Raw genomic sequence first — 12,452 nt, 5'->3', positions numbered from 1 at the left:
TGAAGGCCTTTTAGTTGTCTTGTGCAGCACTTCATTGGTAAACTCCTCGTTATAACTTCACTTAAACACAACAGCAGCAGAATTTAGCATCTTAGATCTGTCTCACCATCTTTATGGAAGACTTATTCCATTTATTTTGTGGACCTCTCCCTGACATTTTTATAATTAAATCAAAGGTCCATGTGGTGACAACGCTTCAGCAGAGCTAAAATACTGAAACTCTCCGTTACGGCGGGTTTTAATTAGACTTCCGTAGCTGCTGTAGAAACTGAATCGGTGTGATATGACCATGTGTATTGTCTGCATTACCATGTGACTAATCAAACCCTGAAGAGTATTTCCTGGGAGACAAAATGCCCTCCTCCACTGATGGAGATTACAGCTCTCCTCTCCTATAACCATTAACCAGCCAGAGAGAGAATCTGACCTTGAATCAGAGCTTTTTATATCCCTGCACCGGATTGGCCATCTGAGGAAGGAAATGTGCAAGACTTCATGCACCTAAACGATGCTTTTCAGGCATTTTAGTTTATTTATTTATTCATTCATTTTTATTTGCTTGTTTTTTTATTTTTTTGGCATTTCCTCTTTTTTTGCTTTTAAGTACTCTGCCTGACACATTTTCAGACATTTACTTGATTTCCATCCATTCTGCCTCTTCTAAATCCACTCTTTCTTCATCTTTTGCTTTTTTTTTTTTTTAGGCTCTCGTCTGGTTTTATTTCACTTGGCAAACTTTGCCTCAGTACGGCAGCCATAATTTTCTTCCTTCCCGTCTTTCACTCTCTTTGTCATCCCTGCTCTCATTGACATGCTGTAGTGTTCAAACAGCGAAAGTGGCAGAAGCATCGTCTTCATGTACAGATGAGGTTCTGGATGAAGCATTCAGCTGCTGCCACTCACATTAAACACTTACTGAGAAAAGCATTGTGTCCCTGTGGATGGAGGTAGGAAAAAATGAAGAAAAACTCACACAGAAAGGTACAAACGAAGATAAATTAAAATTGATAGTTTAAATTGACTGTATAAGCAGGAATATCTAGTTGACCTTAACGCTTGTTGCCTGCTTCGCCTTCTGCATCTAGCTGAAACATTCTGCCTCTTGCCCTGTAGCGTAGCGCGCCAAACCGCGAGACAAATCAGTCGACTTTATTTCACTGCTCTCATGCCTTTGTCCTCACCAGAACAACTTGATCGTGTGGAGGAGGGCATGAACAAGGTGAACGCAGACCTGAAGGAGGCCGAGAAAGATTTAAAAGATATAGGACAATGCTGTGGTCTGATATGCCCATGTATTAAAAAGTAGGTACCGGCGAGGAGCTCCGCGCTCTTGCCTGTCCAGTGCTGGTGGTGGTGGTGGTGGTGGTGATGTCTGATGTCTCTCTTGTCACAGTCAATGTCTTTTTTTTGTCTCTTCTCCTTTGTCTCCCCTCTCTATTCTCCTCCCCCTACCCACCACCCGCGACTTCTTTCTCCTCTCTTCTCTTCTCATGTGCTTTCGTTCTTTTGCTGGGATAAATGACAATGTGTTGGTAATCAGAACAACTGGAGCGCATCGAGGAGGGGATGGACCAAATCAATAAGGACATGAAGGATGCAGAAAAGAATTTGAACAATCTAGGACAGTTCTGTGGTCTATGTTCATGTCCCTGTAACAAGTAGGTGATGCCTGTGCCGCCTGACTGCATGTGTTTCAGTGCCTGCCTACCTGCCTCTCTATCCATCTGCCTGCTTCTGGTGTATAGAGCATGGTGAACTGTGGTGTAAGCAGTCAGGCCTTAAGCCACAACAACAACAACACACTCTCTGAACAGGCTCCAGCACTGCATGCAAAAGTGTGTGTGTGTCTGTTTAAATCAAGGCTGAGATGGAGTGAAAGATTGTGTGTGTACGTGGACAACACACACCACAACATGTGCACAACTGGTCCGATGCCAGCCTCAGTGGCTGTTGTCCTCAAAAGCCCTTCATTCCACATTGGATGAGAGATTCTCTTCCAGCAGGTAGCAGCATCCACAAGGACCTTGGCCACGGCACCCACCAACCCTGTAAACCCCACCCAAGCACCCTCCTTGACACCCTGCAGCATGATCCATCACACTGTGTACAAGTTCAACTCAAACCAAAGAATAAATCAACTAGTTGCCTTCTTTTTCGTTACTCGTTTGAATGTTACCCCCTTTCTAGCCAATAGATTACCTACTAATATCTGTGTTTTTTTTAAATGTTTTACACAAATTAATTGATTTTATGAGGTGTTGCAATACATTCAACCAAAGCTGTATTTTAAATGATCACTAGAAACCTTTGTTTCAGTATGACAGAATCTTTGTTCATGGAATTTAGTCCAAAGTTTTCACCTCTTGTCTTTTCAAAGATATGTGACTTTAATTGAACTGGCTGCTATTGCTGTTAAGTAAACACAAGTATTACACAGCTGGTACTTGCTGTCAATCAATCTGATGGGTCATCCAGATCAGAAACCAACTTTCAACTTATAGTTCGGCATTTTGGATATACGTTTATTTTCTTTTTTGCAGAGAGTCAGGTGAAATGATTGATGCTAAATATGTATGTGGTGCTAGCAGCCACTTAGCTTAGCTTTGCACATAAGCTGGCAGTAGGGAGAAATAGTTAGCCAGGCTGTGCCCAAGGGTAGTAAAACCTAACCGGCAGCATCTGATAAGCTTATTAATTAATATATCATGTTTTGTTTCATATTTGTAAATTTCAAAGTGTAAATTTGAAAAACTGTATATTGTGGCTTAATAGCCAGGTATTGTGTCCAACTGATCCTTGGGTAATGCTGTTTTTTGTATACACTCATAAATCTCACAATCTAACAATCTAAAACTAACAACATAATATGTTAAATAGTGATCTGAAGACGTGCTAAGCTAAGCTAGCTGTCTGCTGTTCTCAGTTTCATATTTAGTGTACATATACAAGAGTGGCATCAATCTTTCATCAAGCTCTGTCAGAGGGTCCAACCTTTCCTTTAATAATCATTTTTTGGGTTGTACAGCTCTAATTGAGTTTTTCATTTATTTACTCTATTGGTAGAGTACACAGTACACATGAACTACAAACCTAACAGCTTAGTAATGATAATAGCACTGCACTTGTTATTTTAGCACATTCAAGACAAAATTATATGTTGAAGTAAGAGCTGCTAGAATATATAACTTTACTCTTTAGCACATCAACACACATATGACCCTCAGATTACAGATTGTGACTATATGGATCCTGCCTTTCTTCCCCCAAGACTGTCCACATAATGAAATATCATGCATGAGTTGGGCAAACTTGTTTTCTGAGCACACCCAATATACAGTGATGCCATTTTTACATGGGAACTTTAAAATAGTTTACATGGATTTCTAATTCCAGTTTTGCCGAACTCCTGTGTGATCTGTTCTGAAGTCCTCAACAGCCAAACTATGGCCACTGAGTCATGTCTGAGCATACTCTACACTGGGACCTGTAATACATGTACTATATGTAGTTGTGTATCTCAGAGCTATAGCAAACACAAGTGACTCACAAACCTAAAAAAATAAAGGCTGTATTTTGTGCTGTGTTTACAGATTGTTGCGTAAATAATTAAGTAAATGCAGTACACGCAAGGTGTTTGTGTAAAATAGGCTGTCTTTTGTCTTCTCAAGGCTTAAACAGAACAAAAATTACATCTGATCTTCTAACAACTAAATTTGAGTTATTATGGTTTTTTAATGCCACATTTTTGTATATCCATTCATCTCCAGAATAAATGCAGCAGTAGACATTTTAACATAAGATTGCTGTTTTCTCCAGAACAGGGCTAAGCAGGATCTTGGCATTAGCAAATACGACTAATCTGCTGTATTAGTTGTCGTTTAAAAGGATGAGTTGTGAGGGTTTTTTTTTTTTTTTTTTAATAACCACAACCTGACCAGCCAGGTTTGAAGCCTCTAATTGGTCCATCTTGGTCCTGCTTCCAGATGTGATCGTTTTGAGAATAGATCTTGTTTTTTCTATAGCTCTTTGGTCCTCCCTTTCATGAACCACTTGTTATGTAACCCTGTGGTTATGTCATGTGTTTCATTTGATCTAGATTCTGTACATGGCAGTTCCGGGTCAAATAGCATGAAAAAAATAATTCTTGCTTGTTGTTCTAACCTGACTGGAGCACCTGATGGGTGTCATGTACCACCTCAAGACAACACCGTGAGACGCAAAAGAGCATCACTCATTGAAAATCGAGCAAAATGAACTTGATTAGACTTTGTTCACTGCGTTGTCCTCAGTGGAGACCTTCACCTATCAGATACTCCAAGCATCATGAAACAAACGCTAAGAATTACATTTGCTTATTTGACTGAATGCAGTGTATCATCCCACAGATATGTCCATCCAGATGAAATGAAGGGCTCATCACAGCTAGTCTTCCAATGCAAAATGATCGCTTTGTTTTTTTTTCTTTTGATTGCTTTTTTCACCACGTTGGATCTAACCGGACAGCTTTCTTTTAACAGATACATCATGTATCTGATGCCGTTCTTCTTTACATGTTTCCCTTTCCCACGTCAAACAGGGTGTGCTGTTTCTCACTCTGCATGTTTGCGTGTGTGTGCGTCCTCTGTCTGTCTGGAGTCTGCTTGTTGTGTTCTGTGTTCGTGCTCTTCTGTATGTGCTTGTGGGAGAGGGTTTTCTCAGCTTTGATTTCTTTCTAACTTAAGGCACATGTGAGCTTCTCGTGTTTAGATTCAATTGATCTGCATGCTGGATCAATTATTCACTAACAAATTGCATGTATGGAACTTAATCATACGTTGCATGTTGTTTTCAGTAGACTAATTGGCTTGACCTCATGTTTGCAATGCATTCTATACATATATTCATGTATGTGTTCTGATAGTGAATTGCAAAAAAATATGCACATACATGCGCACAGCGACTCACCTACACTGACACTCACAATCACAAAGCAGTTCACAAATACGCACAGACACAATCATTAATGCTCACAAGCACAGAATGAAGCGTCGACAGCGCCCCTGACTGAAATGTGTGTGTGGTAGGATTAAGGGCGGGGGCCAGGCCTGGGGGGGGAACCAGGATGGAGTGGTGAACAGCCAGCCGGGGGCTCGAGTGGTGGATGAGCGTGAACAGATGGCCATCAGTGGGGGCTTCATCCGCAGGTAAGCGTATATGTGTGTGTAGGTGTTGGTTTGCGTGTGAAACTGTGTGTGTGTGTGTGTGTGTGTGTGTGTGTGTGTGTGTGTGTGTGTGTGTGTGTGTGTGTGTGTGTGTGTGTGTGTGTGTGTGGGTGGAAAGCTTGCTTGTTCTTGTGCCCATAAATGCTTAGACATATTTGTTGTGCACATATATGCACTTCTCGTATATGTTACTGCTTTGATCTATAATTACATAATATCATATGAGACTTCGCCTGGTGTTAGTGATCCATTTTGACTCTTAAAGTAACTTTTCTCCATCTTTTTGACAAATATACCAGTTAACTTGTATTTTCATACAATTTTGCCTTTCAACAGCACAGTTTTCGCTAAAGAATGAATAAAATTGTACGTCACTTGTATGTTTAAGGGAGCAGAGACTGTGTAGACAGAGCAGTCTACAGCAAGAAGTGGTCAAAGTTTATGAAGAATTGCAGTCATTTCATAAAAGGCAAAAAAAAAAAATCATCACTGGAGAAACAGTTTGAGCTCAAATGCCTTGTGAAAATGAAATATGCCACTGCTTTCTAATCTTTTTGACTTTTAACCCTTTAAAATTAAGAAATAAGTCAAATAAAAGGACCTAAACTAACTTAATTTTAAACAATTTTGCATGCTTTATAAAAAACATCATCAAAATTACACCATTTATCAGAACCAGAACCTGTAAAATCAAAACTAGTCATCGATTTTTCAACTTTCTGATGGTTCCTGAACTAATCAGATGTCACGTATGGCTCTATCAGACAAAATTTACCAAATGTTAGGTTTTGTACTTTTCTCATTTGAAAAAAAAATTAAAAATAAAATCTAAAAATATCTGTTTACACTGAGAAGATTCTGACAAAACAATATAAAGCCCTTAATACAACTTAAGGTCCACAAACGTTTCTGCTATGGCCAACAGTCACATGACAAAAACTCTGACTCTTTTCAAGTCAACTGCAAAATGGACACAAAAATTTAAACTGATCAGAGAGACTGAGAAGAAAATCAAACAGGATTAGTGAAATATATTCAGCACTTCTGAAAATCGTACAGATTAGCGAGCTGTTGGGAATACATCCAACATGGTGAAACATACTTTCATAACTGATGAACAGAGTTTGTATGGTCTCGAAATGTAAACAGTTTAGTATTTATAGTATGCAGAACCACCGTTTTCCAGTATTGGTAACACCTATGGACACTTGGAAACATGCTGTAAATGCTGATTCCAATTTCCCCCGAATTTTGTAACATAAATGATTAAAAAAAGAATTTTTGTTTTTTCTTTAATATGAAGTATGGTTAATGTATGGTAAACTATGGTTTAGTTCTCTATGCTTCTAGTCATGGTCGTTCTATTTCCATGGAGGAGCAAGACTTTATATTACAGTGAAAAATAGGACCACAGAGTGTACAATAGTGATAAAATCAAAAAAATGCCCCGAAACTGCTTGGACTACAGAGGGATAATGATCTTGCAACCCCTCATATCTACCTTGTGAGCCATGGGATGGTTCTGGCCCTCAGGTATCTGTTTTTCTTTTTATTTCATTCCTTATTAGCTACTACATTACACCAGTGCCTACTCTTCCAGGAGTCCTCATTATTATTTTAAAGTGCTTCAATACTAAAAACAAAAACACATCAATACACATCTGTCACATTCATACTCACAAAAAGACTCATAACACAACCACCAAAACACACATCATACCTAATGTCATAATACATACAACAGCCCTACATTGTAATTTCATCTCTTGATTATTTTTTAAAGGTAAGAAGTCAGTGATATTTTGATATATGGTTCAAGGTTTATGGATCTCAGTTTCATGCTTCTGTTGAGTGTTTTTGGTTCTCTGTTCCAACAGCTGAACTCCACTCAAGTTTTAATTCGCTTTACAGATTTATAGGAATTCATTGCAAACTGCTGGTATCTACGCAGTGCACTGATTTCCAATACCATCCAACAGGTCACCACAATATCTCCAAGGTATTTTTTGACCAATAAGCAGTCACACTTCTTTGTCTTGTGTGTTTCAGGGTAACAGACGACGCCCGGGAGAATGAGATGGACGAGAATCTGGAGCAGGTGGGCGGCATCATTGGCAATCTGCGTCATATGGCCCTGGACATGGGCCAGGAGATTGACACGCAGAACCGCCAGATCGACAGGATCATGGAGAAGGTACTGTACAATAATTAGACTGTTACAATGGAGAATACGGTAGTTTGTTTTGGTTTTTTTGAGCCAGGGTGCATGACATAGTTGCCATTCCTTTATAATGAACTTTATATAGTGATTTAATGGAGCAAAGTCAGTTTCATTTGTTACAAACAGACGGTTTCTTCTCTGTGCTTTCATGACTATGGTAACAACAACAGAAAATTCAATTGAAAGTGAAAAAAAACCGTTGTGATGCTCCAAATTATTGGCAATGTGGAAGTACAGTCCAGTTGAACAGTCCAGTACGATGTGAAGATCAAGTAGAAAATACAAGTATACTTCTTTGTATTTATGAAACAAGTTCATTCCAGCCATTACAAGGCTACAGATGTCAGCAGACTTTCAAGACAATTTCAACATTACCCATGGGTATGTTTGTGCTATGCTAGGGAAATTCTACCAGAATGTGACTTGATATACATATCTGGCTGAAATTTGAAAATGCAGGTGAACACAGTATTGCCAGAAGTATAGGTAATTAGGTAAATGAAAGGCAGAACGAACAGAACAAGGAAAAAAGTAGCTAATATACGAAATATGGTATTTAGCTGATATGTAGCATGGATTACAGGTTCACCATTAGCGCATAAAGCTGTTCTGATTCTGAGCAGATTTAACATGGGTTTGACACACTAATGGAGAATATCTGATTTGCATGCCAGTGGTGAAAATCTGGGTGTTAAACGTTTTAATTGTATACTTTGTCCATTAGTTGAGTGTGTTTGTCTTCAGCACTGGTTTATATCACATTCTCCTAACTCGTAGCTGAGCTCTGTAACAGCTGCCGCTCTCCTCTTTCAGGCTGATTCCAACAAGACCAGGATTGATGAGGCCAACCAGCGTGCTACAAAGATGTTGGGCAGTGGCTAAACTGCAGCGAAAAGTGCTTTCACCCCCATTTAACCCCAGTCACCCTAATAATAACAACACCAACCAAACCCAGCCCCTTGCACCAACGCCCAGCGCCCACATCCTTTGCTTGACAGCAGGCGCTGCAAAATCATGCTTTTATTGTGATACTGGTAGAGGTTTGCACACATGCACATATCATACATCCCTCCGCTGCCCTCCCTACCATTTCTGCCCATCACTACAACTCCGTTCCCTCCAACCCTTGTTGTCAGTGTTGTTCAGTGATGTCTCTCTTTTGATTTTGTTAAGAAATAATAGTTCTGTTCCACAACGCCCACTCCAACTCTCCACACGCTGTACATAGTGCTTCTTTAATGCTTCAGTGATTTAGATCACTTTTCCCATTTTTCTTCATCACTCGTCCTTTTTTTTAAAGTCTATGTGTAATATAAACTGTATGTACACCTTGTCTCCAAGATGTTCTTTCCACATGTCAGTATTCTGGTGTTGTCCATGCAACACACACTGTGTATTCATCAGTTACGATGTTGTGATGCTACATGATAAGGCCACAGTGATTTGCCATGAATATAGTGAACATACAGCTTATTACCAAGGCCACTGTTTAAATACAAAGTCATTTCATGTAGATGTGGAGCTGCTCAGATCTCACTGACATAGTAGACGATAGATAAGGATTTGGGCCATTTGGATAAAAACATGGCTTTTTGGTCATTACCATACACCAGTATTTTTACTAACTCTATTTAAACAATTTGATGACACAGATTATATACTATTTCCCTCAGGGAGCTAAATCTGACCACTCAAAAGCGAAGGCTGGATATTTTATTGATACATTGTGATTTATAAAAATGACATATTTGTAACACCAGGTTCAGTGTTTATGTTTTTATGGTCTGAACAGCAATATAGATGGGACTCAGACAAATGTTAGTCCACAAAAGCTAAAATGTTATACCTAAAGGAGGTGGAGCTTTGCAGACGGTCAGAGTTTAACAGCAATCAATTCAACTTTTACAGAGAGGTCAACAACCTCTTCACATAGCAGGCCATGATTTGTCCATGATTCAACCCTAGCAATATGAAATAGTCCTTTAAGTGTGTTATGCATGTGCATCCGCTGCTAGCAAACACTGAATAATTCATTTATCCAGGCAAAAATATCCTAAGATGGCAACCGCATGCTACATATGTAGGCCACACAGAGGAGAGGCCCGTATTTATCTGCAGTAGTGCCACTCTTTGTTTCATGTCTCTATACCTGTCCAGACTGTGACCATCACTGTAAAATAATACCTTGGAAAATGCCAATAAAACCATCATAACTGTAGAATCAAACTGAGCTTCCTGTCTGTTTTTATGACACCAGAGGCTGAAGGTAAATGTGAGGAGAAAATTGTGTGAAGTCATGTCACTAGACCAGTGTCAGCAGGGTCGCTTTATTTACAACTCAGCACCTAAACTGGTGGTTAAAGTTGTTTTATGGGATATCAGAGACACTATTTAGGTGATGTGCAGAATAATGTACGATATTTGTTATGGAGAAGCTTGACATTGTGGATGCCCTAAAAAAAAAACTACATTATGATGCAAAATTAGAGCCACAGTAATGTAGCAATGGCATATATTAAATGGAGGCAGGAGCATGTGACAGTGTACTAGGATAAGAGATAAAGACTATAGTGATTGATCGAAGAAAGCATTTTCATTTCTACATGGCAGTGAATTTAATCAAGTGAACAGAAGATGGGATCTAAGCGAGGGCACATATTGGAGACAAGTAGCGCTACACTTAAAATCATATAAACAAAGCATTTTCAGACACTCAAATGTCTTGTTTTTTGATGCAGAATATCACATTTCATCATTTTTAACCCATAGCTCATGTTATGTAGAATTTTCCAGTTTTTTTTGAGATCTTCAATCTTCATGCTCCTTGCAGAGTCAAATGACTGACTTTACATAAGACAAATGAGATGTTACAGTCACAGTAGCTTTAATCGGCTTGTGAAGATGTTTCAGCAGGTGATGTTACTGTGATAATTATGCTGACAACTCTCAAGGGAACATAAATGTAATATAATGATCTACTAGATAAATCCAGTGCCTTATCTTTCACTATTCCACAGGGAGGTCAGAGGTCTAAATGGCTAAAACAAGCAATGTCAACACACGGATATTTAAAGCTCTAATGTGTGGCAGACACAGAGGAAAATAAAAGACAAGCTCAGATAGAGACAGGAAGAGACAGAGAAGGAAAGATGTGCAGCAGCACATTACACGAATGGACATCCACTGTGGTGCCCTGGGCTTAGGACGGATTAGAGTTTACCACGTCACTAAGAACACTGACACACTCACACAAACTTGAATCAACAACATACACACATGGCAGGGTAATCCATTATACCTTCATTAGATCCATTACACAGGCCCTATGCATGCATGTCCTGTATATTCATACACACACAGACAGAAGAGGAAAAGGTTGAAGCTTACCATTGATATTATCAGCTTAAGAAACCCTTAATTATATTGATCACTTGGAGTTTCTGAAATACATGTAAAAAAAAAAACATGTTTTATAATTTAATCTTGTCATTTGCATCAAAATGATTTGCTGCAAAACCAGCAAATGAAACAAACCTTTTCTTGTTGTTTACCATAAAACCTGATGTTGTCTGAGGGCTCAAGAGTGGGTTTTTAAACCTACAGCTCCCTCTGCTGGTGTCATAGTATGGTACACTGCATTTTTGGTTTTTCGCTGGGCCACCAATTTGACACATGAAGTTCAATTGAATCATCATGAGGGGTTCAATACACACTTTGAGAAAACTGTTTTACTTCTTACTGAGAAATTAGCATCAGAAATATTTCAGTGTCAGTTTGAGATTTCTAACAGAAAGTAAGTATCAAAAAATTGTTCTAAGGAGTTTAAATTAGGCTTTCCCACAGTAAGTTAATCCAATTATTATTTCTTTTATTTACTGACTAATTTGCACTAAGAAATATCAGAAAATGGTCAAAAATGCCAATGAGCAGTTTGCACCACCCAACATGAAGTCTTGTTTTCTCAAAAGCCCGTCCATGATTTAAATGAGAGGCAAACATTTAAGAGCGCAGACACACTTTAGTTGACCATAGCATTTACTTTGGCTTCTGCTGCTCTGATGATGTTAGAAGAACTAACATTTTGGAGTACTTCAGAGGTATGTCCAGGCCTTATAAAGATTTTTGGAAATCTTTGGTAATCACAGAAGGATAGCTGCTGCCAAACTGGATGCAGTAGCTTTAATTATTGAGCATAAATAGCCTATATCAATTCAGATCAAGGCTAATTGCTAATTATATATATATATATATATATATATATATATATATATATATATATATATATATATATATATATATATATGGCAAACCGTATGGCATGCCGTTTAGGAAATTATATATATAATGAAACTTGATATATATATAATGAAAGTTGATATATATATAATGAAAGTCGATATATATATAACGAAACTTGATATATATATAATGAAAGTTGATATATATATAATGAAAGTCGATATATATATAATGAAACTTGATATATATATATAATGAAAGTCGATATATATATAATGAAACTTGATATATATATAATGAAACTTGATATATATATATATATATATATATATCGACTTTCATTATATATATATCAACTTTCATTATATATATATATCGACTTTCATTATATATATATCGACTTTCATTATATATATATCGACTTTCATTATATATATATCGAGTTTCATTATATATATATATCAAGTTTCATTATATATATATCGACTTTCATTATATATATATCAACTTTCATTATATATATATCAAGTTTCGTTATATATATATCGACTTTCATTATATATATCAACTTTCATTATATATATATCAAGTTTCATTATATATATAATTTCCTAAACGGCATGCCATATATATATATATATATATATATATATATATATATATATATATATATATATATATATATATATATGCATATAGTTCAGAGATTATATGGCTAAATCATTGCAGAAAGTTTATCAGGAAACGACTGACAAATCGGTGATTGGGACGTAAAGCGTTCGGCTGTCTCC

The 12,452-nt window shown here is 37.6% G+C and overlaps 1 protein-coding gene across 1 annotated transcript in view; it reads left to right on the top strand.

Moving 5' to 3' along the window:
* LOC110966481 (synaptosomal-associated protein 25-A-like) overlaps positions 1-9,648 on the top strand; it is a 58,756-nt gene extending 49,108 nt beyond the window's left edge. Inside the window, exons 5-8 of the mRNA XM_022215855.2 lie at positions 1,541-1,658; positions 5,064-5,183; positions 7,251-7,395; positions 8,236-9,648. Coding sequence (XP_022071547.1) covers positions 1,541-1,658; positions 5,064-5,183; positions 7,251-7,395; positions 8,236-8,304 — 452 coding nt within the window. The 3' untranslated portion in view covers positions 8,305-9,648. The remainder of the gene's footprint in view (positions 1-1,540; positions 1,659-5,063; positions 5,184-7,250; positions 7,396-8,235) is intronic.
* Positions 9,649-12,452: the final 2,804 nt, after the last annotated feature.

Source organism: Acanthochromis polyacanthus, chromosome 2 (assembly GCF_021347895.1).
Source record: "Acanthochromis polyacanthus isolate Apoly-LR-REF ecotype Palm Island chromosome 2, KAUST_Apoly_ChrSc, whole genome shotgun sequence".
NCBI classification, from domain to species: Eukaryota; Metazoa; Chordata; class Actinopteri; family Pomacentridae; genus Acanthochromis; species Acanthochromis polyacanthus.
Note: the sequence above shows the minus strand (reverse complement) of the source record. Positions and strands in the feature narration are given on the sequence as shown.